Source organism: Peromyscus maniculatus, chromosome 4 (assembly GCF_049852395.1).
Source record: "Peromyscus maniculatus bairdii isolate BWxNUB_F1_BW_parent chromosome 4, HU_Pman_BW_mat_3.1, whole genome shotgun sequence".
Classification (NCBI taxonomy): domain Eukaryota; kingdom Metazoa; phylum Chordata; class Mammalia; order Rodentia; family Cricetidae; genus Peromyscus; species Peromyscus maniculatus.
Window position 1 is genome coordinate 137,535,841 of NC_134855.1, and position 27,550 is coordinate 137,563,390.

At 47.1% G+C, this 27,550-nt stretch overlaps 1 protein-coding gene across 1 annotated transcript in view; it reads right to left on the reverse strand.

Annotated features, from left to right (window-relative positions):
- Positions 1-543: 543 nt before the first annotated feature.
- Positions 544-27,550, reverse strand: part of Tti1 (TELO2 interacting protein 1) — a 50,313-nt gene continuing 23,306 nt past the window's right edge. The window contains exons 3-8 of the mRNA XM_006984134.4: positions 22,101-22,289; positions 18,545-18,693; positions 15,138-15,278; positions 12,840-13,044; positions 12,461-12,548; positions 544-1,207 (exon numbers count right to left, since the gene is read on the reverse strand). Of these exons, the coding sequence (XP_006984196.3) occupies positions 1,021-1,207; positions 12,461-12,548; positions 12,840-13,044; positions 15,138-15,278; positions 18,545-18,693; positions 22,101-22,289 (959 nt within the window). The 3' untranslated portion in view covers positions 544-1,020. The remainder of the gene's footprint in view (positions 1,208-12,460; positions 12,549-12,839; positions 13,045-15,137; positions 15,279-18,544; positions 18,694-22,100; positions 22,290-27,550) is intronic.

Consider the following 27,550-nt stretch of genomic DNA (forward strand, 5'->3'; position numbering starts at 1 on the left):
AGAGCACTTGGCTACTATTCCAGAGGACCCAGGTTTGGTTTGCAGTACCCACAGGGTGGCTTAAACTATCCATAACCCTGGTTCTAGGGGATCAGACACTTCTGACATCCTTTAGCACCCAGCACATACATGGTTATATACATACATACATACATACATGAGGCAAAATACTCACACACATCAAACAAACAAATAAATATGAAATTAAGCTGGGTGAGATGGTTCATGTCTGTAATCCCAGTACTCAGGAACTTGAGGAAGGAGAATTGTCATGAGTTCAAGGCCAGCCTGGGCTACCTAGTGAGTTCCAGAAGAGCCAAGGCTACAGTGTTACTCCGTGTCTTAAAGTGGGGTGGGGGAGCTGGGAAGACGGCTCAACAGGTAAAGGTCCATCTGCCAAGCCTGCTGACCTGAGTTTAACCCCTGGGAACCACACAGGAAGGAGAAGCGACTCCTGCAAGTTGTCCTCTGATGAGCGACATGACTGATATGACATGCCCCACATATCCCATAAAGAAATGTGAGGAATAAATCAATCTCTCATTAAAAATTTTTAAAAAAGATTTATTTATGAGTGTTTTGCTCACATGTGTGTCTATGCACCATGTGCAAGTCTGGTGCCAGTGGAGATGAGAAGAGGGTGTTGGATCCCTTGGAACTGGAGCACAGGGTATGTGTGTATGTGTGTGTGTGTGTGTGCGCGCGCGCGCGCGCGTGCGTGCGTGCGCGTGCGCGTGCGTGTGCATGTGTGTGTAGGGACCCGTGAGGCAGATGGGCTGTGCAGACTGTAGACTAAGGAGTTAAGCTCTTCGAGCCGCCAGACAATGTCATCTGAAACATGAAGAGTGAAATATAAACAACAGTCAGCTACTTTCCTTTAATCCAATTTCTAAGCAGTGTGTGATCGATCAATTTATACATCGATCGGCTGTCTAATCCACCTTCACCACCTCTGTGCTGCTGAAACCACCGCCATCGGGGTGCCGCAGCTCAGCTTCTGGCTGGCAGGATCCGTCAGGGTCACTGTAGCTGCTGGAGCAGGTGGAGCACATTGGTGGCATAGGGGTTCTGTTGCTCAGTGGCCCCCCGCAGCTGCACAGGGTGAAGGCTGGGGTGGGGGGCTGTGAACTGCTGCACAGGGCAGTACAGCTCATGCAGGAGAAGCCAGGTAGAGTCGGGGTCTACTTTCGCCAGGTGGAGGAAGACACTGTGGAGAGAGAATGGCATCAGTGGGGAGATGGAGGGGAGGAGGAAGGAGGGTGGGCTACTGCTCATCCCAGAGGCTGTTACTGGGCTCTCGGAGAAGGAACTGATCACAGTATCAAGTCACTTCAAAAAGCAGAGGGAACCCACTTAGATCCTAAGACAGGGCCATTAGGACGGTCCAAAGCCTAACAGAAAGAGCGGAGAACAGCTTCCGATCCATTGACATGAAGCAAAACAGTAATTAGTCCAAGGGAAGCAATATTGACACAAAGAAGCTCTTCTGTGTAGCTGGAGTCTGAAGGGATGCCAGGCCTACCCCTGCATCACCAGCTATGCGGGGGACCTGGGCAAGCCCCTTAACGTCTGTTTTTCTAGGTCCTCCTGTGCCCCTGGATGGACCCACTCTGGCCACTCAGAGCCATGGCTTCTTAGAGGCCCGAGCACAAGGCCAACAGACTAAGTGCTCATTGAAGGCTAGCCCAGGGCTCTAATGTCCTGTACAAACACAACCTGGAGCTCAAGGGCCACGGCCACAGTGTTACCAGGAATGAAATCCTTCACCTTGACCCCAACTTTGACTATTTTATCTGTTCAACTCCTATTTCTGAACCACCAGTCATGTGCCCAGGGCCACCAGACTAGACAGTCCCGTGTCAACCTCCCACACCTGGCTGTTCACTCCCAGGGTAACTGATGCCCTCCCGTCAGCCCACCACTGCATCCCCTGCTGGAGACCGCTTTCCCACTCTGTCCAAGTGGTCCCCCGTCTCCCCCTCTCAGGACTCTCTCTGCACTTAGCCCTCTCACAGTGGCGTGGACTGCGGCTGCTGGGTTTCCCTCGGCTCAGCACACTGTAAGTAGTCAGTGAACTGACCAACAGGCTCCCAACTGACTAAGGACTTTGAGGGATACCCCTTCCTGGAGTCTTTACATTTTAGAAAGGGTCTGGGAAAGGTTACGAGGTCATCATCAAGGAAGAACAGGAACAGGGTGAACAAAATGTGTTATCAATTATCACTAGCTATGGAGCCGTGGAAACTATACACATGGTTTGGCCTCAGTTTCCCCACTGCTCCCCCCCTCCTTTTTTCTTTGAGACAGGGTCTCATGTAACCAGACTGGTTTCAAATTTGCTATATAGCCAAGGTTGCCTTGAACTCTTGATTTTCCTGCCTCTACTTACCAAGTGCTGGTGAATTCCTTTAGTACAACCACACCTGTTTTTCAGTTTTCTCATTTTACAGGTTTTGGCCCAGGTTTAAAACACTGATCAGTCCTTACTAACTCCATTTAAACTTAAATAACAAAAACACAAACACTAATTTACTGTGTGTGTGTTGGACATGGGCACGCCATGTGTGGAGGCAAGGGACAACGTGCAGGTGTAGGTTCTCGGTTTCTACCATGTGGGTCCTGGGATGGGACTCGGCATCAGGCCACAGCAAGTGCCTTTACTGTCTATCTCACCAGCCCCCATGTATATTTTAAATTTATTTTTGAAGTTAGCATACAAAGTAATGGGTTTTGTTACAATTTTCACACACGTGCCATTCTATGTTGTTCTTGCCCATCTCCAAGTGACAACCCCCCCCCATTTACCAGCTAAAAATACCATCAGACCCCAGGATTAGTGGATGAAGTAAAACACTTGGAAGCCAGATTCCACTTGTCCTGAACCTAACACAGGCTTTCCCCTGTCATCACAGTGTAACCAGCACTCAGGGTTTACACCAGGTAAGGTGATCACCACGTGCCCACGTTGTGCAGACATGCTGTCATTTCACAAAGGGACTGGTACCTATGAGGCCTGGAGCCAATCCCTCCTGCGTACCGAGGAACAACTATATAGATAAGAACAAATATCTCAAATATTCTTGCCAATTATTTCTAGGAGCCTCTAGCATACTTTTGAGTGTCAAATGGGAATAAAAGGATTGCTAAATAAAACTTAATTTTTGGTTTTTAATTTCATTAATCTGAAAAACCTGTGTCCTTGGGGGAGCTGGGCCTTATCCTATGAAGCCAGTTTTGCTTTCTTCCTTGTGTGTGATAGACATATCCTGGGGGTGGGAGACTGTGTGTGCGTGCGTGCGTGCGTGCGTGCGTGCGTGCGTGTGTGTGCATCTGTGACTGTGTGTGCATGTGTGTGTGTGCATCTGTGACTGTGTGTGATAGTCATATCCTGGGGGTAGGAGACTGTGTGTGCGTGTGTGTGTTTGTGTGCATCTGTGACTGTGTGTGATAGACATATCCTGGGGGTGGGAGACTGTGTGTGTGTGTGTGTGTGCATGTGTGTGTGTTAGAATAATCTTGTTTATAACCTACACAGTGGTTGCTGAAGAAGTGATTATACTATTCTAATTCATCGTTTCCACTTCACTGCAGAAAAGAGATGGGGCCTGCGTGGGAGACAATTTTTGTTTAAAAACAAAAATATCTTTGATAATTAGAGTGGTGAGGGAAATGATAAAAAACATACCAAAAAAAAAAAAAATACCCGGGAAGCACATTTCTGTTTACACGTGACACTGCTGACAGTTTCCCTTGGTGCCAAAGACTGTTAGAATGCAAATGATTTCATTTGATTTTTTTTCCCCTCTACTTTAAGAACTGGAACAATTTCTCAAGTTGCAGCTGCTCTTCCTTCAAGGAATATTTTTATTTGGGCAGCAGTCAGCAGAAGGTGCCGAGGTCCAGCTCAGCCACAGCTCTGCTCTGCTCACAGGTTGGGAGCACAGCAACACTCATTTCCTGAGACCCCTTTAGCAGGCTGAATAGGATGCTGCACTGACCCTCCAGGATCTCCAAATAATATGCTAACAGGGAAGCAAAGAAAGCATGTGCAGAGTTCACCCGCTTTTATTAAGCAGAGCCAAGCTCTAAGAAATCATTTTAGACGTCGGTGCTTTGCTCCTGAAAGGGTAGATGCTCAAGCAAGCAAGTTCCTCCTCCTGCCTCAGCTGCTGGAAGCAAAGATCCTGCCTCTAGAGCCTGCTTCCACTCCTCCCGAGGATGGTCACAGGCAGTCTAGCCTCCCCAAGCATTGTTCTCAGGGGAAGAGACAGGAGGGGAGGGGCAGGGAAGTACCAAGTGCCTAATGAAAGCACTGTTCCAGAGACAGAGAGAGAGAGAGATACAGAGAGAGATGAGAAGGGTGGTGGTGGTGGGAGACAGAAGGAGGAAGAGAGAGAGAGGCAGACAAAAAGAGAGGGAGAGAAACACGGGGGGTGGGGTGGGAACCATGAGCCTGAGGAATGATTATTACCACCACCTCTAGCAGCATCACCTGCTATGGATAATGCTCAGTCTGAAAAGGGCAAAACATCTGTCTTTTGTCTCATGCAACTCCACAGTGCCTTGGTGGGGCCCAATTCTCAGCCACAGGGCTCTAATTTTGTCTGTTATTTTAGGGACAGCAGAATGCAGTGTATTTCACTGTCTGCATGCCTGAGGTTGGGACTGAACCTGCACCATGAAGGCAGGTGGCTGGCAGGAGCAGCTTCACACTTGCTGGGCAGGAGGCATGCGGTCTGCTGAACCCTAAACACTGACCAATTCTTCGGGGGCCCTGTTGGCTTGGCCCTGCTGGCTGAGCCTGAGGTCTGGCAGGCTGGGTTCCCAGGGCTCCAGAGGCCTGGCTTTGACTCTACTCGGAGCACTTTGCTTGGGGCCACTTCTGGCCCAGCCTTTCTGCATAATCAAGCCAGAAGACAAAGGTAAGTCCTCTGCTTTGAGTGACCAGGGCAGCTGCCTGCAACATGTCCCCAGTCTATCTCCAGACACGGCAGGGATGGTTGTTGAACATGCCAAATGGCCAGTTTCATCTTTTTTCAAACCCAAAGAGAACGTACACTATTTAACTTCTGAACAAAAACTCCTTTCTCCTTCCCCCAGGCCCAAATTGGTGGCTCCGGGGAGCACAGTTATCAAGAGATGACCTGGTCCCCAGAGCACAGGAGGCACTCAGCTGTGTCTCGTGCCTCCACATGTCCCGAGGCAGGTGATTATCTCTCAATAACCTGTAGGGCCGTGTAGCTTAAATGATAACTTGACTTTAAAAAATTTAGAACTCGCCGTTAGGCAGTTTCTAAGCAACCTCTGTTTCCATGGCAAAGAAGCCTGGTGTTTATACTGATTTTTCACTTAAAATGCGGTTTTATTGAATTTCACTTCATGCAGGCAGCCATTTCCCTGCACTTCAGCCCTATCTACAGTTGACGGGTATCAGTAAGTACCTAATAAACTCCAGAGGCCAAACCAACAGGAGAGCATTCCTTCAGGATCAGTGCTGGGCTGCTCCAATGAGCCAGATGGGGTGTGGTGGCCTGGGGAGACAAGAAGTGTGCTAACGGAATCTAGCTAGCAGAATCAGGGCCTCATCTTTGTGGTTCAGACACTCACAAGCGTCCAGTCAGTGCAGACACTGTGCTGGGTCTCTGAGATGCTGCAAAGGTGGTTGATGAAGGCTATGGTTTAGGGACTCATCTGCTGGAAAAGGCAGATATCATAGTGTAGTATGGCTAGGCCGTCCTAGAGGCCCTTTGCGGGTGGTGCAGTCAGGATTCCCAAGGAGTGCGCACGGCCAGTGGAGACTCCAGGGGCAGACAGATGGTTCCAAGGTGCTGTCTGGCTTCCACAGGCTCTGCAGCATGAGCACGGATTAACCCCCACCCCCCACCCCTCCCAGTGGCAAAACCAAAACAAGAGCCCTGTGTTGAAGGAGCAGAGTATGTCTTCACCACCTCTGTCTAGACAGCATCTGCTCAAAGGCCACTCTAGAAAACTCTAAACCAATCAGGGTCTAGCATTGCTAAATAAACTGTAACTGAAGTGCAAGGCTCCCAGCTCTCCTGGGTGACAGGCTATTCTTTTTCTGTCAATTACTTGCTTGAGGGATCTGGTGTTCCTTGTCTCTTTCTGGATTTATAAAATGCTCCCAGGAGCTGTCAGGGCAAATGCCAGAGGTAAAGAACTTGTGTCTTTGTGATCTGTTTGTCTATTTGGAGCATCTAAAGAAGTGGTTCTGGGGTATCTCCCTAGGAGCATGGCACACCCTCTTTCCACAGGGGCCTGAGCAAATGTAACTGAAGGCACATCACTTACTGGGAAGCAGGCCTGTTCCCCTCTCTGGCAGAACAGCCTCCACACACACCCCTTTCTCTGGTTATCTCTCCCTCCATTACTCCGTGCATGCCAATACTGCAAATGAGGCTGTGTGCTGCCTTTTAAACAAATGGATGCCCAGGGTGTTGACTTGTCCCAGCCAGCAAGCAGTGGGGCTATGTTTCCACACTTGGTAATTTACTCTAATGGGTCTCGGTTCATTGGGTGACCAGTATTTCAAGCCTGTCCTTTCTTGCTATTCAATTTAGCTATCTTCCTATGCACTGAGGCTGTTTTTTTGTTTCTAAATGTTGGGAATGGGGGATTATGACTGGAAGCAACAATTTACTCTCCAAATACATGCTACCAATTACCTTTGCTGCTACACTTACTTGTTAGACCTAACTATATTTACCTGTTCAAAACCATTCATCCATCGATCGACCTCCAACATGCACACTCAGACTCGCATTAAAAATATTTAAATGCAGAGAGGACAGGATTTAAAACCATAAACACCAGTAGCAGCGTATGATGCTAATCATGCCCCTAAAGTACCACAAGATAGAGTATCATAAATGCAGTAGAATGCCTCCATTGCTTCATGCATATTTAAAAGGACATGACACGGAGAGGCCCAATCTGTTAGAGATAATTCAAAAGGAAGCCAGAACCTAGCAGGCTGAAGTCCTACTGGGTGGGTTTTAACCGCAGCCCCTTCCATCTGGCTAGCTCTTCTACTTCCAGGCCCCTAGGCTAGGGCTCCATGACAGTGCTGCCTGCCACTGGCTTCAAAGTAGCCTCTGGCCTCGGTGCCGGCTGGTATACTAAGAGGCCATGTGCAGTGCTTCCTGCCCCTACAAGGAAGATGACACTTGTGTGACAATCTAAGTGTCTTGCCCTCTCCTACTCAAAGTCTCTTTCTGTGACCCATGCTTTGGCACTAAGCCAGCAGCTCCCATGATGGGTGCAGTGAGAAGTGTTTCTTAGAAATGTCCTTCTGCTGGGGTATGATGGTGCGTGCTTTTGATCTTGGCAGTTGGCCTCTGCATGCACATGTATAGACAAGCTTACCCCGCCCCCATACACACACCAGCTGCAAACTCTAGCAGGTTAGCAATCCCACAACACACTACAGCCTCAGGAAAATACTGGCAACACATGGTTTAAGTAGTGCCGAGATCTCTGCCTTCATATCCGAAACCCAGAACCTGCTCTGTTTATAATCTGCATGGCAGATGTCTCTTATCTCTGACACCACGAAATCATGCCTCGATGTGCACAGTGAACAGCTTCAGATCTGAGTGTATTTTTAGAACAATGGGCCTTGAAAAGAAAGCAGCAGTGCCTGTCAAAAGATGGATAATAGGAAAGCTAACTACTTGGGTCTGGATTTGTCAACTATTAATCAAATGTCAGAAGGGAAAAGGGGAGGAGTGCCCTCATTTCCACATCAGGTGCAACCCAGGGGAAACAGCTTTGCATCCAGGCCTCAAGCGTGCTGCCCACCCCATTCAGGGGACGGGCTATTCATTCTGAGCTAGCTGAACTAGTGGATCACCTCAGTGGCTCCTGATCTGTTCAAACAGGCAGGCCAGTGGGTGGCGCAGAGAGGAGCCGGGCTCTGGTGGGGATGAAATGAAGGAGCCTGTGCTAGTCTGTGTTGCCCAGGGTTTGAAGGCACCAGCTGGTTCTTTGATGGGCTGGGATCCTACTGCTAGAAAGAGAGCTGGGAAGTCAGTCAATAAATGAACCTTCAAACCTGCTCCTGACTTCCCCCACAAATGGAGATGAAAAGGGGTGCTCCAATTAACATGAAAAAAAAAAAAAAAACCTTTTGAGAAGAAAGCCCTGTTCAGATTTCAGTAACAAGAAGATTTAGAAGGAAGGCTGCATCCAGGTGTCTATACGTATGACAACACATCATTCGGTTAGTGTATGCACACATGCATTTCCTAATGTGTACATACATATAGAAACACATGCACTGTGAGGGCAGAGGCTTCTGTCTTCTCTTCTATTTTCAGTACCCAGAACAGTGCTTGGCACATGGGAGTTCACCACACAATTTTCAGAGTTGACTTTCTGATCACATAAAAACAACTCATCTGTACAAAGACCTTTTGGGGAAGGCATCACCACCATCTCCTCATAGAGGGAGGAACTGAAAAGCAATGGATCTCATGTGGCCACATACCACAGGATGTAGGACCTAAACCTAGTTTGTCCGACTGGTGCTACTTGCTTTTACACAATATCAGGTGAAGGGAGGTAAATGAGACTGTGTGCCCTCAACCCCCCACCTCCAAGACTAAGCAATAACAGCATCAGGACCTGCATGGCCAGAAGGTATGCTAGCTGGTGGCTACCTGCATCCCTAGCTAGGTTCTGGGGTTGGCTGGGGGCAGGAGTTGATAAGAGACCAAGCAGCTTTGGAGCTCTGTTTTTTTTTTTTTTTTCCGAGACAGGGTTTCTCTGTGTAGCTTTGCGCCTTTCCTGGAACTCACTTGGTAGCCCAGGCTGGCCTCGAACTCACAGAGATCCGCCTGGCTCTGCCTCCCGAGTGCTGGGATTAAAGGCATGCGCCACCACCGCCCGGCCTGGATCTCTGTTTTATCATGAAACTCCTTGGGGATGGACTTCATGTTTTACCAGGAGATATTGCCTAGTTTTTATTTGCTTTTGGCCCAGAGTGAAGATGCATATGATAGAAGACCTTGCTGGAGGACAAGCCTCAGAGGCTAGCTGGAGATTGGCCCACTGAGTGCTCGTATTCAAGGAAAAAGGAAATTGGGATGGGGCTACAAGAGTCGGGGAGTTGTTCTCCTCTGGAATTTTTTTCAGGCATGAAATGGCAAGGCCTCAATGGTCAGAAGGGCACAGAACCACATGCTGGGAGATACCCTGGAGGCTCCTGGGTCCCGTGGGAATTGAAACCGTTACACTTGCCTCTGCCTCTGGCTTAGGTGGGCAGGGCTGAGTCAAGGCTTACTGCCTTCTTTGTAGCCCTGGTTTGTTGGCCACTCTTCCCACACCCTGAATATGATTTACTTATCTGTCATCCATTAAAGTTACTTAAATACATGGGATTTGAAGGAGCTCCCCCTGCCCCCATAACCAGTTAACAGTGACACCTTGTGGTAAAAAGCAGCAAGGTTATCTCCTACCCCCACCGCTCCCCCCAAGTTATAAGATTTATCCCCCTCCTCACAAGGCACATTGACCAGATAAAAGCATTAAACTGGAATGGCAGCTCCACTCTTAGCATTTACAGCCTTGGTTATATCAACCACCCCCTGATCAATTTCCATTTCCAGAGTTTACAATCTGGATGTAAAAGCCTACCACGAAGGCTATATTTAACTGGACAAATTAAAAAAGCAAACAGAGGCTTGGACAGTCTTTGGAGCCCGGAAAGGCAAATGGGGGAACGGAATAGCCACGGTGTGGACGAAAGGGATGCTCACCAATTGCCAGCGTTGCCTGTGTTTCACATCATGATGGCTCCGAGGCCCACAGAAGCACCTACTCCCTGGGCATGAGGCTCCCCATCTTGCAGAAAGAAGGCAGGGCCTCGGAGTAGCCCCTGGCCCTCAAAGCTTCCCTTACCAGCTCTCTGGCAGACAGAGGAGCAGGGTGGGGGGAGCTTACCTGCTCTGAAGGGAGCTGGGCCATCTGTGGGCCCTTCTGACTTTCCCAGTTACTTTTGGAGATTATGCTAAGGTTTGTCTTTTGTTTGTTTGTTTTTGAGACAGGATTTCTGTGTAGTTTTGGTGCCAGTCCTAGATCTTGCTCTGTAGACGAGGCTGGCCTTGAACTCACAGAGATCCGCCTGGCTCTGCCTCCCAAGTGCTGGGATTAAAGGCATGCACTGCCACGCCTGGTGAGGTCTGTTTTTTTTTTTTTTTGGTTTTTCAAGACAGGGTTTCTCTGTGTAGCTTTGCGTCTTTCCTGGAGCTCACTTGGTAGCCCAGGCTGGACTCGAACTCACAGAGATCCACCTGCCTCTGCTTCCCAAGTGCTGGGATTAAAGGCGTGAGCCACCACCGCCTGGCCAAGGTCTTTTTTTTTTTTTTTTTATAAAACCTGCTACAAACTTTCCAAACATAAGAGCTTTCCTGTCTCCCATGAGTGTGTGCTGTGTTACTCGGGCTATGTGGTGAATCCTCGGGGGCAGAGGTGGAGGCAGTAGCTGGTACAGAGGCTTCTGTGGTGGCTCATGGGTTACGGTAGCTTGACTATTGGTACTTGGAATGGAAGAGGAGCAGATAATCTTCCAAGTGGCAGATAGGCCTTTTCTTAGGAAGGGATCCAGGGGTTAAGAAAGAGAACTAAGGACAAACAGGCTGGGCCTGGGCCCTGTTCTCTCCTCAGGACTACCATGACTGCTTCAAGGCAATCAGCCTCACCAGGGCCCTCACTCCATGTGGTGGCTCAGGACACCAGGCCCGTCTATTGTCTTGGGTGACTCCTCCCGTTTAGAGAGCTCATTAATTTCTGAATCAAGATGCTAAATCAGCTCCTGATCAAGGACAACACTGATTTCCAACCCCTACCTCTTCCAAATGAGTTTGCAGATGAGGTGTGGGTGAAGCAATCAGCTTTGTACTTCCCCTGGCTCCCTCCCACAAGGCAGACAGTCACGTGACTCAACCCTCTGGTGGAAGGGAAGGTACTGGGGGGCAAAGCAGGGAGCCACAGCCAAGTGGTCTGACTACGCTCTCCTCCCAGCCACCTTCCACACCAACTTAAGATTCAGCAAGGTCCAATTCCGGGCTTAATTACTTTCAGTGGCAACAAAGAATTAGAAATGAAAAGATAAATGTATTGTGACTATTAGCTTGATGGTTCTAAATGTGAAGGATGGGATGCAGTGAATTTAAGAAAAGCAGACTGGGATAGGAAGTGTGAAAATCAGATTTTTATAACTCAAAAGAATTTATCCTAAGATAAAGTCATCATGTCCTTGGGTTGCACCTTAAGTCACAGCACAACCAGCTATAGTTTGGCCCAGGAAGGACCACTTTCACCTTTTGCTGGTTCTTTAAGGAACAGGAATGCCTGAGGATAAGAAGCTCTTTGGGATGTACCCCTGTGCTCCAGAAACCAGGACTGATTTCGGGTCTAAGAGATTTGACAGGAAAGGGACAGAAGGAAACAAAGCTACGAAGGAAATTGAGAGCAAAGAATTGCAAAGACAATAAATCAATTCCAAAAGATATTCCCCTCACTTGTAGGGAATGGGTAAGAGAGCATGTTGCTCTCCTCATTCCACAGTCAGAGCAGCCTTCCCAGCTCCTAGGGGGAATGAGGAGTCGCCTGACTCCCACCCCAGGAAGGATGATGAGGGCTAACTCCAGATGCCCGAGGAGGAGGGGCTATGCCTACAGGAAGTTGGCAGGCCAGGCAGCAGGTGTCCAGGGGCAGGCAGCTGCAGAGTGCTGGGGAAAGGAGGCCAGGGTGCACTCTGGGTCTCAAGTTAAGGATGCTGCTGTGCTCAGTTTCAGCTTATGAGAAAAATCACTCAGTCCTTGTGGAACCGAAATAGCTTGTGTTAGAGGCACAGCTATTTTCTAACAGGCATGGCCAAAACCCTGGGAAATTAGGCTCATGTAATTTTGGAATCAAAAGGTCTATCAAGTTGCTCTTTGGGTCAGCTTACTGCCAGAAGCAGTTGAGTGGCATGAACACTAGAGACAGGCACACATCTGTCTGCACTGCACCCAGTTCTGCACAGAGTCTTCTTCCATCTATGACTTTCTGTAGTTAGTCATGGCACACCTGGTGCTATCCTCTGGCTTCACTATGGAGGGAGCAGAGGCACAGAAAGGTGCCGGATCACTGATCACAAGGAACAGAATAGAGATGGAAACCCTCCAGCCAGGGAGGCTTGGGTTCCCTCCAGCACCCAGTCTTTTCTGCTTTGTGGCCCTCTGGAATTGTTGCTGACATTGCAGCACAGGAAAAGGTCACGTGCAAAAAGCATCTAGTCAAAATACCATCTTTGGAGTTGGCACAGCTAAAGAAATCATCTTAACCTGGCAAGGAGAGAGAAAAGAGAGCAGAGATTGCCTCAACTCTGCTCGCCATTAGCAAATCATCTATAATTTAGAACAAACGTAAAGAGATGCGGGTGATGAAGCAGACGTACCTCCTGGCAGCCTCTTGTAATTTCACGGGCTGTTTGGTGCTGAGGTAAATCAAGCAGGCATCAGCCACTTTATTCAGGTCACCCTCACCTGCAGGGCAGAAAAACAAAACAAGCCTCAGGCCCTCAGACTGCATTTGGGACAAGCAATAACCAATCACTGTCTGGGGACCTAAGATTAGCCATGCAAGATTCCCTGGGTGCTTTACTCTGTCCAGCAAGCCAGGACTACCAAAGGTAAAGATGAGGGAGCCAGGGTAGATTGAAGGAAGTATATAAGAAGGGAGGTGAGGGATGCAAGCACTACTAGGCAGAGGATGCAAAGTAGGGGGCATCAAGTCCCGTGCCAGCTCTGAGGCCAGAAGACCCATGTGATACCTACCTAAGTCCAGACTCTCACAGAGGGGACCCAGGCCCTGCAAAACAGCCAGCTGCAGCTTGAAGGCCAGTGTGTGAGAATAAATTGGTCCAGCCCGGGCACTGATGGGGGCCTGGGTGATTAAGGAGCTGGCCAATTTTGGCAGGACATCTTTGCAGAACCGGCTCCGGAGAAAATCGCCACATCTGCTTCCAAGTGTCTGTAAAACCTGCAGAAACAGCCCCCAGCCTGGTGAATGCACACTGTTAAAGCAGCAAGAAGGCTGGGGCATGGTTGCTAATTCAATTCTATCTAGGGCTCGACTTAGAAAAAAGAATGGAATTATTGCTGTTAATTCCTTGCCCATGGTTTGTGATTCTGACAGTTATGAATTTGGAGGTCTCTGCTTCCAAGGCATGGATGCTTCTATCCATAAATACAGATTACATGGAGAGTAATTCAGAGGGAGCTCGAGTTGGAGGAATAATATGATTAATACCTTGATTTCCTTTCCTGTTTTTGATGAGAGAGAGAGAGAGAGAGAGAGAGAGAGAGAGAGAGAGAGAGAGAGAGAGAGAGAGCTTGAAGCAGTTTACATAGATCATCTCTGGAATCTTTCTAATATCCCTTGAGAAGACTTGGGCTTTTAACTCTTGCTAGCTGAGCAAACACAAACTCTGGGCTCAGCAGCTTCCATGTACAGGTATCAGGATGGTGACCAGGCGATGGTCCCTGGCTAAGCTAAGGCTGGTCCCTGTGGCTGGAGTCATATCTGCATTCCGTCTGTTCGACTGTATAATCTCTCATGTACATCACCCTTCTTCTATCTTTCACAACAGGCAGTCTCTTTGCATGTGTCGTTTCAACTTTCTGCAGCAGAACATATTGAAATGTTTTGCCCCGCTGCACAAGACTGAGTGAACAGGATAGGAATTTCTTTAAGAATTGGTAAGCAAGGCATAATGGGCACACAGTGTCTGTCCGCTCTGCAGAGTAAGGTTCTCATCTCAAGGGCCCTTAGCTGTATCACATGACCTCAGGTAAAGCACTATTAATGTGTCTGCATGTGGAAAAAGCAGCCCCACTTCCAGCTTAAATATCTTAGTATGTTTTCATTTTTCTATACTGGCTGGCTGTCATTTCAAATAACCTATTAATTTTCATAAAGGGAAACAGTACATCTGAATAAGATTTAGTAATACGGCCTTCCCTCTCTGCCTCCCCCCAGGCTCTCTCCTCTTTCTCTATACACATACCTTCTCTCTCTCCTCCTTCCCTCTTAACACACACACACACACACACACACACACACACACACACACACACACACACACACCCATTTCATGCATTTTGCTTTGGAATTAACATTAACAATTATGTCCTTCAAATAAGCTGGTATTCTGGCTTAGTATCTACTGGAGAATCTTTCAGGAAACAAGACTACTTCTCCCAGGCATACTGACTGCATTTCCAGCTCCCATCTGCCACCCCTCCACATCTCTTCCCTCTGCTTCATCTTGCTCATCCACTTCTAATTTATGCTGTCTTGCATGGCAAACGTATCTCTGTAGGACACCGTTAAGTGCTTTTTAGAACAAGGAAGGATATAAATAAATAAGTGAAAATTCATGTGCTAATATAAGCCAAACTAACCAGGGAGAATGACATCTCTACAGGGCTGTAGCTTTTCAAAGGCCTTCACCAGAGTTCTAGTTCATCCTTGACAAAACTGTACCTAAATCCCCCCTGAAAATGGATGACTGTGGGCTTCAGCTGGGCAGAAGTGGCTATCATCTGGACTCTCATATGGTTCACTAAGCGTGAGTCTGACCTGGGTTCTATCCCTTACTAGCTGTAGAGTTTTAAGGTATGTTATCATCTCTGTTTCCTTCTTGGCCAAAACTGGAGGTAAAAAGCACCTTGCAGGTTACTATGACATGAACTTCCATGTGGACAATGTCAAGCTTATTGCCTGGCACACAAGAGATGCTCAGTGAATATTGGTGGCCTTTGCTTTATGAGATCACTCAGCTTTAAATTCTGAAGAAAGTGTCGTTTAGTCTCTTCTGTGATTTTCTTTTTCTTTTTCTGAGACAGGGTTTCTCTGTGTAGCTCTGGCTGTTCTAGAGCTAGCTCTGTAGACCAGGCTGGCCTCGAACTCACAGAGATCTGCCTGCTACTGCCTCCCAAGTGCTGGGATTAAAGGCATGGGCCACCATCACCCGGCTTTTTTCTGTTCTTTTATTTTTCTTTACTTTCTTCAAAGTCTGTGCCCAGAGGTCAGATAATGAGAAGTAATTCAAAAGACTGAGGGGTCAGTACCTTGAAGGCTCTGAGTACTGCCAGAGGGTCATCACAAGTGAGTCGTTGTACAAGTGAAGGCCAGGCCCGATGAGCCAGGGGGAGGAGCTGGTTCTTATGGAATTGTAGAACCACCACACACAAACCCAGCACATCCAAGACCTGAAAGAAAAGACAGAACTTCAATAGGCAGTAGGGGCTTAAAATCAGATGCCTGGGACCAAGTCCTTGTTCAACAGAGTGAGCCTGAGACATACATTAAGATAGTAATAGAAGCCGGGTGGTGGTGGCGGTGGCGGCGGCGGCGGCGGCGGCGGCGGCGGCGGCGGCGGCGCACGCCTTTAATCCCAGCACTCGGGAGGCAGAGCCAGGCGGATCTCTGTGAGTTTGAGGCCAGCCTGGGCTACCAAGTGAGTTCCAGGAAAGGCGCAAAGCTACACAGAGAAACCCTGTCTTGAAAAACCAAAAAAAAAAAAAAGATAGTAATAGAAACTTGATATACCTTTTGGTTCCAAAATAACATTAACCTAATTTCCTGGAGATTTGGCCATTCCTGTTGACTTTCAGTCCACGCCAGGTACTAAGGGCACACAAACACACAAGGACAAAATATATATACTTCCTTGCCTTTATGGAGTACAGGATCATACCACTCAATAGAGAAAAGAATAGTCACTGTGCCAAGAAAGACCGTAAAGTATGTAATGCAAAGAAATGAGACATCTCTAAAGCACAGACTTGGGAAGGTGTCTCTCAAGAATGGCTTCTAAAAGGAGACACAAACCATGAGCAGGCACTAGTTCAGTGCACAGTGAGGGTTCCTACAGCTGGATCACAACAAAGAAGACCCTGAAGCTGAGATGGATCTTGGGGGTAGAGTGCTTGCTGAGCATGTGCAATGTCCTGGGTTCGATCCCTAGCATCAAAAACACCCAAACCAAAACTAAAAAGACCCACAGCTTGCCCTGTTTAAGAAATGAGAGCAGCCAAAATAGCAGACTGAGATGGAGATGGACCATAAAAGGTCATATTAAGAATCTTCCATTTTGCGCTATGTATAATACTGGGGCATTTCCAAGTGTTTTAGCAGGGAAATGACAGGACATATCCATGTTTTTTGAAGGTCATCCTAGTTGCTGAGTGAAGAAGGCATTTGAAGGAGGTTGGGAAGAAGTGATAAGGCCCTTAGGAGTCCACAGCAAAGACATGTGATCACATGATCTCGGAGAAACCATGAAAAGATTTGAACCCTGTCTGACTTCAGCAGGACTGTGTGACTTCAACAGAGCTGCTCAGAGTCAGGTGTTGGAAATCAGCAGCAGTGCCACTGAAGGAAACAGAAAGCAGGGAGGAGGAGCAGGCTGAGAAGTTGGTGGGGTTGAGTCTTATTGCTGCTATCAGGAGAAGCAGGCAGGGAGTTGAGGGCCAGTCAATCTTACCAGCAAGGTTTGGGCTAGCCTAGATGCACAATGACCTTTTACACTACTACTGAACACTGACAGCCTGCATAGGTAGTGGTCAGTACAGCAGCCTACATGGGCTTTGCAAGGACGAGTGCCCCCCAAAGGTCAGGAAGGCAGAGTGAAGCTGGCCAATGGGAGTCTTACTAGGAGTCTTCTACAAGCAGCTGACCCCACACCAAAGGCACAGAATAGCAGAGGCCACACCTCCGGAGAACACAGTCAGCAGGTGGGAAAGAAAGCTTAGTGAGGCAGAAGAGAGCAAGAGCGCAGCACCAACGGCTGTGGTGTCACTGTCTGGACAAGCTGCATCTCATTGCATGGACTCAAAAATACCATTTCCCCTCTCTGCCTGGAAAGTTCTCTTCGCCTTGGCCCCTTTGCATAGCCAGCTCTTCAACCTTTAGAGATGCTGTCACCTCAGCTGGCTAGCTGGAATCAGAAAGCAAGCTCTGCTTCGTGCATGGATTACCCTTCTCTATCATGGTCCCTGTTCATCATCTCGCTAGAACCTCCAAACTTGGATGTGTATATTGCTCCCTCCTCACAATAGAAAGCTCCAGAGAGACAGGGCTCACATCTGTACCACTGTCTTCTGTATGCCCTACACAAGGGCTCAATGAGGGAGGGAATGAATGAATTATACACCATATGCCAGGCTCTTGTATTTTTATATGAATGATCCTGTGAGGGTGACATCCTTGTCCCCATTTTCCTCATGCTGATGTAAAGGCTCAAAGCTGTGAATTAACTCACTCAAGGTCACATGGCCAGTAAAGGGCAGAGGCATCACCTTAACTCGGCTATGTGCGTTCTACACACCAAAAAAAATTATTTAGGGGCTAGAGAGATGGCTCAGTGGTTAAGAGCACTGACTTTTCTTCCAGAGGACCCAGGTTCAATTCCTAGCACCCATATGGCAGCTCACAACTGTCTGTAATTCCAGTTCCAGGGGACCTGACACCCATGGCAAAACACCAATGCACATAAAATAAAAATAAATTTTAAAAAAAGGAAAAAAAAAAGGATTTATTTATTAATATAATGTGTATGGCATGCCTGTGTGTGCATCTGCGTACCAGAGTATGTGTGCATTACTGTAGAGGTCCTGAGAGCTGGTTCTAATGTGTGGCAAGTTTTACCTGCTGAGCCATCTTGCTAGCCCAACTGACACACACACACACACACACACACACACACACACACACACACACACACACACACACACACACACACGTATGTGTGTATATGGCTGTCACAAAGATGAAGAATATTCAGAAGGCTGCCCAATAGTGACTAGGCACTAAACTGAAGCCTTGCATGTCACATGTACCCTCTTCCCCAATGCTGGTGGAATGTGTAATGGGCAGATGTCTCAGAAAGACAGAAAAAGCTCTAAACACAGACTGGGGATAACTTGCAGATCAGGGTTCCCATTCTTTAACAAGGCTACTGATGTGGAACAACTAAGGCAATTGTTCTCCTTCCTGCTTGAGGTGTGGAGAAGTGATGCTTCTCTTTGGCTTAAGAACTTTTTTGGAGTGATTATGAGATCCCCCTCCCCATGATCCTTCTACTGAGTTACTCATGTGGCTCAGTCCTTGTGATGGGGCCTTGCCTGGGAACTGTTGACATATGAGGAGGTGAAATTATAGAAAGTGTTAGATTTTTCTATGATGAAAATAGAAACAGAAACAAAGATAAGGGCTCAGAAGAACCACCACCTTAAAGCATTAAAAGCTGCATCATGCATCAAGTTAGCACAAAAATGACAGCCTTTCAAAGCACATGGGAGTCCTTGTCTTGGAGACTCAGTGAACCCACAGAAAGACTCCTCTTAATGCTTCTTTCTCCTGGACATCACACATGGACCAGGTAAGGAAATCTGCTGGTTTATTCAGTTACCACTGACCACAACACATCTCCAATCTGCTGCTCTATGAATGAAGAAAAGGGCTGCACACTAACCTTCAGGCGGATTTTCAGATTTTTATCTGATGATAAATGAATGCAGCGTTCCATCACATCCTTGGCTATCTGGATGTGCACTGGCAGTGGTGGCTCCACATCTGGAGGGGTGTCATTCTCGTCCACTTTGGAGGGGGATGACTGCTCCTCTGAAAGAACAGAATTAGTTACAATGCTTTAGGAAAACCCAGTGTGACTGCAAGCTTCAGACTCCGCAATAGGACTGTGGTTTGAAAGAAAACAAACCCCATAGGCTCTTAGGGAATGGCACTATCAGGGGGTGTGGCCTTGTTGGAGTAGATATAGTCTTATTAGAGAAAGTGTGTCACTAGGGGCAGGCTTTGAGGTTTCAGATGCTCAAGCCAAGCCCAGTGTGATTCTGTCTTCCTGCTGCCGATCCAGATGTAGAACTCTCAGCTCCCTCTCCAGCACCGTGTCTGCCTGCATATTGCTATGCTTCTCATCATGATAACAGACAAACCTCTGAATTGTAAGCCAGCCCTAATTGTTTTCCTTTATAAGACCTGCCATGGTCATGGCATCTCTTCACAGCAATAGAACCCTAACTGAGACAAGGACTTAGAGGAAAATGTGCAGAGATGCATCATAAGGAATTTAGGCCAAAGTGCACAAGTCAGGAAGGTCACCAGGAGTGGTGGGGCGTGCCTCTAATCCTAGTGCTTGTGAGACAGGCAGGCAGAATTCAGAGTCTGAGGTCAGCCAAGGCTGCACAGTGAGTGGAACCCCGCTTCCCTTCCTGCTCCACTCCCCACATTTGCAGATGCAGCCCAGGCTCTATGGTAGGAATGTTTGCAGGGGAGGAAGAATAACAATGTATTGGGAAGGGTAGGTCATGGGATAATAGGCAACTTAAAACTGTTTTAGGGCACAGTTCGGATTTGGAGCCCCAGGCTGGGCAGTGCCCCGGGAGGCCTTTTCTGTTTTTTCTTCTTTCCTCTCTTTTTGATTCATCCCTTGACCACAGAAGGCCAATGCTTATCATCTCTACTAGCTTGTAAGATGTTGGATGGCCAACACCAAAAACTTCTTTATTGTTTGAGAGCTGACCTTCTAGGGCAGCCTGGTGCAATGCACAGAGGTAGGCCTTGGGCCAGGGAGCCTCTACAACCTGTTAACACCCCTCCCACTGTACACTATGTCACCTGCACCACAGGGATAAGGCATGTCATTTGCTGCTAGGAGAGGGAGTGAGGAGGATGACACAGCTCTCATCATCTCTCCCTGCCTAGGCTGCTTGAGAGGTAGAAAATGGAAACTGAACAACAAAAAGACTTGCCAGCCTCCTGAACCCCAGGCCTCCTCCCTGTCCTGAAGGGCTTTCTTGTCTACAGGCCCCACCCTGTTCAACTGTCCTATCACCAGCTGGGAGTGAGTATTTCTACTGAGCTGGGCACTGCTCCCATAACTTCTTGAGTCCAGATTCTTCTGTTGGAAAACCAGAACCTTATATTATAAGGGGCTGTACTAGTCTCTACTAGATGCTGAGAGGATGAAGGGAGAGGTATTTGCGGAATGTTTGACTTTCTCACAGAAAGGGACCTTGGATGTATAGGTGCCTTTACATAGTTAAACAGAACACTCATGCCAAACCTGTATGAAGCCAAATCATCTTTATCAAGTCAGGGAAGTCAAATGCTCATAAAGAATGACAAATGCAAGAGCATCAGGGCTGGAGCTGCTTCTCCTCAGAGGGTCTGTTGTCTGGACCTGCGTGTTGTGGAGCGCTGTGACAGGGTGTGAGCTTCTGGTTTTGGAAGAAGGTTTGATGCATTCCATCTGATCCCAGCCCTTTCCACTAGAACCAGATCTTTGTGTGTTTGTGTAGATCTGTGTGGGTGTGCACACGTGTATGCATGCGCATATAAAAGCTAGAAGTCAAACTTGTGTTTGTTCCTCAAGCTATTCACCTTATTTTTTGAAACAGCGTTTCTCATTTGGTCTGGCGCTCACTGAGTAGGCTAGGCTGGCTGGCCAGAGATCTTGGGGACCTGTCCATCTTCACAACCTGAGTATTGGGATTACAAGCCTATGCTACCATGCCAGGCTTCTTACGTGACTTCTGGGGATCATACTTGAGTCCTTACGCTTGCACAGCAAGCACTTTATTGACTGAATTACCTCACTAGAACTAGAAGACCTTAGTCACAGAAGAGCAGATTTATTGGTGGGGTTTGGACCAGAGCGGCAACCTTGATCATGAAAGGCCAAGTCACCTGCCTCTTCAGAGGTGTAGGTTTGGGTAGAGTGTGGCTCACAGGAAGGTTTGGGCTGGCTCAGCAGAGAAACAGAAGCCAAAGCCTGAAGGTTATAGCCAGAGCACTGGCTGTGGGAACTGTACCTGCTCAACTCTGCAAGAGCCCTGTTTGGACCCGTGCTGCTTGCCATTGCTCACAAGGAAATCCGTTGCACTCACTGCAGCAAGCTATACTTTCCTGTTACCCTGGACGTGTTGGCTCCAGCAAACCAGAATGAGAGCACAGATGGGAAAAATGAAAACGGAAAAAAAAGAAATCTGCTCATTTCCAACCTAACAAACTAATTTGGGACTCAGTTCGATTTAGGATAGTTCTGGGACCACAAGCTCATTATGACTTGGCATTTTATATTTTCAGAGGCGATTCTAATAATTTATTAATTCTTCCATGACCTAAAGCTCCAGATTGAGTTTGTGAATAAAACAAGAGGCCAGAGCTGCTGTTGGCTTGAACTCTCTTTTTCCTCTATCATATAAATAGGTAAGAAAAACACTGCAATCGTTCTCTATCAGTAAAGAAACAGATGAAGCCCAGGAATAGACAATAAGCCTAAGGAAGAAAAAAAATGATAGGAAGAAGCATAAAGAAATATGTCCAACTTGGGCACTAATCAAAGACATGCAAAGTAAAATAATGAGCCATTTTTAACTTGTTAACATTGGAAAAAAGTGAGTAGGTAATTGTCATTGTTGGGAAGGTACAGATTGATACAACTGTCTGGAAAGCAATCTGGTCAGCACTAGACTTGGACAAGAAACCCTACTTGTGAGAATTTATAGAGATATACACGTAGGAAGAAAAGATCACACACACAGATATCATCCCTTGCCCATTGCATATCACAGCAAGGCTGCAGGCAACCTCAACTTCACATGGGGGATGGACACTTGGTAGCTGCCATTCCAACGAATGAGTCTGAAAACTTGGGGAGTCCTTTATAACTAAGCACAGAAAGTACGTGGTACATTTAGGCTTTGGAGCAGGAGGCACTAGGTATAGCCTAGTAGTAGTGAGTCCTAGTTCAATCTTCATCAGCACAAAACAAAAACTATGGCTGTAACCATGTAAAAACAGTTAAAAAAAAAATAAAAGGAATGGGTAAGTACACACACACACACACACACACACACACACACACACACACACACACACACACACACAGCTGTGAGCACATGAGGTGTTTGGGGCAACGTTTCTTCCACTTTGTGGAATGACATTTTGTTGTTTTCACAATGACCTGTTTGAAAAAGAAGGAACTAGTGAAACCAAATAGCAATTACCTTCCTCAGTTTCCAGGTCGGAAACATTGCCCTCTGCCACATCCTTCTCTTTGAGGTAGCTCAGCACGAACTGCTCGATGTCCTCAGCTGTGCTGCTAGCCCCGTGAGCAGTTGGTATTCGCCTCCCCTCCTCTTCTGCACTGCGCTGCTGGAGCTGCCCAGTAGAATCTGCATCTGGGAACCAGTGGGCTGTAGGAAAACATTATCATGATGACTGGTGATCAGTGAGGGACAGGCACCAGCGTTTTATAAGCAGAGCAAGCTCTTTGGCGAGGCTGGCACAGCCCTCTGAACCATCCAGACACTGTGTCCTGCAACCCTACCTCCTACCAGATGTCAGCTGCCTGGTAACTTGCCATCTTCCAGTGGCTCCAGTATGTGAGACATTTTTCTGCCTCAGAACTCTTACATATGCTGCTCTTGAATGTCCAGAATGCTTTTCCTACTTTACATCTGGTTAATTCCAAATTACTGCACATTTCAGAACAATCACTCTCCCAGTAAAGCCACCCCTTACACAGCACAATGCTCTTTCCTTTTGTATGTTCTGACCGAATTTAGTTTATGTGTACTGATTGGCATGTGAATCTTCATCGGGGAACTCTTCTTTAAAATTATTTTTTATTTGCATTGGTATTTTGCCTGCATGTATATCTGTGTAAGGGTGTCAGGTCTTGGGAGTTAGAGACAGTTGTTAGCTGCCATGTGGGTGCTGAGAGTTGAACCTGGGTCCTCTGGAAGAGCAGCCAGTGCCCTTACCCACTGAGCCATTTCTTCAGTACCAGGGAACTCCTGACTCTAATATGCCCGAAGCTGAGTATGCCATTTCTTCAGTGCTCCATTCCCAGATATGTATTAGGCTCTGGGTACACTCTAAGGTGCTGGTCCCCACATGGGTAAAGCCTAGCCCCAGCATTTCCACTGCTGGGAGTCCACACTGCAGATTATTTCTACATTCAAAGCTAGTGTCAGATTGGAAAATGTCTTTGCTCACAAATGGGTTTTAAACGTATGAAAAGAAGCTCAAACTTACTCTTAATGCAAATTACAACTATAATAAGGTGCGATTTTTCTCCCCTATTGGATTAGTAAAGATCAAAGGCTCAGTAATAAGACAGTATGGGCGAGGGTGTGGCAAAATTGGCACTTTTACATTGCTGATGGAGCTTAAATTGGTACAACCTCTTAGGAAAGCAATTTGATACTCTCAATCAAAAATTTAAATGTAAAACTCTTTGAACAAGCATTTCTGCCAGGAATTTATGCCACTGATATGTTGAAGGCAAAAGATAGTGTGGGAATTTTTAAATTTTTTGTGGTGGTAGCAAAGGATGAGAAAGGACTAAAATGTCAAGCAAGAAAGGTCTGGTTAAAATCAGTGCCGTGACACAGTGGATGTGATGCAGCTTTAAGATCACAGCCCTGTGTGCATGGGGCATACTCCCCCAGTGTGGAGTGTGACAGGACGACTTCCTGCAATTTTCCTTGTGACCAACAATTGGTCAATCAGTGGTTGGTGCTGAGCAGTGATGTGCCTGGTGGTTCTGCCCTCAGTGGGCACCTGTTGCTTCTTGGTCAATGCATATGAAGCATGCATCTTTGGTTAACTTAGTGCCCTAAAACATGTATCTGGTTCTTTCAAGACTTTTCAGAATTTCCTTGAAGGCAAACTTCCACTCTCATCTTGATTTGTCTGGTGTTTTTGATTTTGTTTTGTTTTTTTTTTTTTTTTTGGTTTTTCAAGACAGGGTTTCTCTGTGTTGCTTTGCGCCTTTCCTGGAACTCACTCTGTAGACCAGGCTGGCCTCGAACTCACAGAGATCCGCCTGGCTCTGCCTCCCGAGTGCTGGGATTAAAGGCGTGCGCCACCACCGCCTGGCCGTGTTAGGCAATTTGATGACAACAGAAGGCCAGCTTGAGTGCTGATCTGTGAGTGACCACTAATTTCATTAGTTACTGTTCAAAATGCAATTATACACTGGGTTGTTTCAGAACTTGTGGAAAATCTGTTTCCAGTTTTGCTTTACTTTCCCCACCCCATGTTCCAGTCAGTCTTAATCATCCTTATTTTCCTTTTTGCAATGGCGACTCCACTCCTCTACTTCAGTATTAAAAAGTGGTATGTAGGATGTTTCCTCCTTCAGATGACCAAAGACATCAGAAATCTAAGGAAACTCAATTTTCAAAATCTGAATCAGCTATCTCCTGAAAAGACACGTCTCCTACACATCAATACATTATTTTATGTGTATGAGTGTTGTACAAGTCTTGCATGTATGTGTCTGTGCACCATGTGTGTACCTGGTGCCTGCATTACTCAGAAGAGGGCACTGGATACCCTGGGACTGGAGTTACAGATGTTTGTGACCCACCCTGTTGGTGCTGGGAATTGAAACTGGGCCCCCTGCAGAACAAGTGCTCTTAATCATTGAGCCATCACTCCAGCTCCCTAGGTCTTCTCATAAAATGTTCAAATTTCAAGCTGAAATATAATCTAGTTCCCCAGTATAGCAGAGGTGGGACATCTGGCCACAGAAGCTGGTCCCAGTCTGCAATGTCTAAGCACTTAGCTGTCTTAGTAGGAGGTCCAGGTCAGGCCTGGGTGGGTTTTGTTCACAGCTGCTTTTCCAGCGACTATTAACCACAGATAGGGGTTATGGTTAGGATCTGAAATGCCTCCCAAAGGCCATGTCCCTTAGCTGGTGGTGACTCAAAGAGCTGGGACCTGGGTGGAAGAGGTAATCACTGTAGGTATACCCAGGGTGTATTTTGTTACTTAACCCCTTTTCTCTCTGCCTCTGTGTCCTGACTGCCATGACACGAAAAGCTTTTCTACTTCTTCCCTTGACCTATATGCCCATAAGGATCTGTCCTATTTCCTCATTATTCCTGTTTTACACTCTCTACATTTTTTCCAAACACTTCACTCCCGTTGTGCCCTTGGGGTATTTACACCACTATTCCCTCTGCTGATAGTGCTCTTCCAATCACAGAACAGTGCCACAGCCCTGTACGCTGGCAGCCAGCCTCCTGCTTCTCCTTCCGGTCTCAGCCTTAGTTGAATTTCCCAGAGGGGTCTTCCCTGACAGTGCAACTTTGGGAAGCCTATCCCTGTTTCTCCCTAGCAAGAGGTTTTCACTTCCTTCCAAGGGCTTATCAGTGGCTCCCTGAGCTTGCTTAATGCTCTTGTTACTTGTCTGTCATTTCTCTCTCAGCAGCAGGAACGCTCCCCGAGTTTATCTTGTTCACTGCTGTATCCTCACCACTTAGTGTAGCGTCTGACATACAGCAGGTACTCTTTATGAGTGAAGAAATATTCACGCTGTATGTGAATGGTCATGAAAGAATGAGTGAACACTGCAAGGGTCACCTCAGAGCAGGGCACAGTCCCTGCCCCAGTCTCCTCTCCCGAGAAAGTTTCTCACAGAGTCTTGGCCTTTTCACCTGACAGAACGAGGCCAAGGACCTTTTCCTCTGCCTCAGAGGCTACTGGCAGCACTGGAGAGATATGCTCTTTGGATAAAGGCTCCAAGATATAACTCACTGTTTTTCATTCAATGACTAACTGTTCAGTTTAGGGATTTATTTATTTATTTATTAGACACAGTCTTGCTATGTAGCTCAGACTGGCCTTGAACTCATGTTCCTCCTGCTTGAGTTTCCCAGCAACTGGGATTACAGGTATAATCCTACCAAGCCTGGCTTTTTTTCATAGTACAAAATCGTGCCATGCTAATGGTGGCTAACATCCCTAGCAGGCACCCAACAGGATCAAAATATAAATGAGACAATTAAGTCAACTGGTACAATTGAAAGGTTAAAAGGAAGGGCTGGAGAGATGGCTCAGTGGTTAAGAACACTGGCTGCTCTTCCAGGGGATCGGGGTTCAATTCCCAGCACCGACACAGCAGCTAACAGGTATTTGTAATTCCAGTTGCAGGGGATCTGACACCCTCTTCTGGCCTCCAAGGGCACTGAATGCATGTGGTGCACAGACACACGAGCAGGCACAACGCCATACACATAAAACAAATAAATAAATCTAAAAAAATAAAAGGTTAAAAGGAAGAGCAAGGGGCTGGAGAGATGGTACAGTAGTTAAGAACACTGGTTGTTCTTTCAGAAGGCCCAGTTCTAATTCCCAGTACCCATAAAATGGTGGCTCATAACGAACTGTAACTCCAGTGCTGGGAGATATAGTGCCTTCTTCTGGCCTTTGCAGGCACCAGGCATACACATGTAGGCATATACATGCATACAGGCAAAACACTCATACACATAAAACAAAAATAAGTGTTCTTAAGCTTCTAGATTGCTGCTGTGTATTAGCCAGTATGGTCTATATGGCTAAAGTATGAAACAAAATTAAAACTTCAATTTCCTGCTGGACATAATGGTTCACATCTGTAATCTCAGCACTTGGGAGGCTAAGGCAGAAGGAAGGCTGCAAGTTCAAAGTTTAGGCTATATAGTAAGTTCCAGGGCAGTCTGGGTTACAGAGTGAGACCGTCTCTTAAAAAACAAAACCAAAAAAGCCCCAAACCAAAAAATTCAATTCCCCAGTAGTTTTAGCCACACAGGGCTACTGGCTATTGCACTGGGCAAGACACACACACACACAGAGTATTACTATCATCAGGAAACTCTAGAGGGTTGAGGATGTAGTTCAGAGGTAGAATACCTTAGCATATGTAGGCCTGAGTTCAATTCCCAGAGCCAACCCCAATCAAACAAAGAAAGGTTCTATCTACTGCTCCAGCTCTCTGTGGCCGAGCACTTCCTCTGCTCCAGCTCTCTGTGGCTGAGCACTTCCTCTGCTCCAGCTCTCTGTGGCTGAGCACTTCCTCTGCTCCAGCTCTCTGTGGCTGAGCACTTCCTCTGCTCCAGCTCTCTGTGGCTGAGCATTTCCTGCTGCTCCAGCTCTCTGTGGCTGAGCACTTCCTGCTGCTCCAGCTCTCTGTGGCTGAGCACTTCCTCTGCTCCAGCTCTCTGTGGCTGAGCACTTCCTATTGCTCCAGCTCTCTGTGGCTGAGCACTTCCTCTGCTCCAGCTCTCTGTGGCTGAGCACTTCCTCTGCTCCAGCTCTCTGTGGCTGAGCACTTCTGCTGCTCCTGCTCTCTCCCAGCACAGATACTGCTAGCTCTAGGAAGCACCGGTAACAGCATATTATATTGGGAAGAATAAACTAGCCACAAATCCAACTTTATCCCTTATTAATAGTGTGACCCTGGCTGAGCAGGATATCACTAAGCCTTGGTTTTTCTTATTTGTAAAATAAAAAATGCTGTTTCTACCTAGTCTGTGTGGTTTATATCCCTGCCATAGAGCAGGGCTCAATAAATTGCAGAGATATTTAAAGTATAAAAAATAAACACTGGAGCCTGACAATCCCGTGGGGTTGGAGAGACCACCTTTCCAATGTCCTCCACAGCACATTCCTGAACACGGAA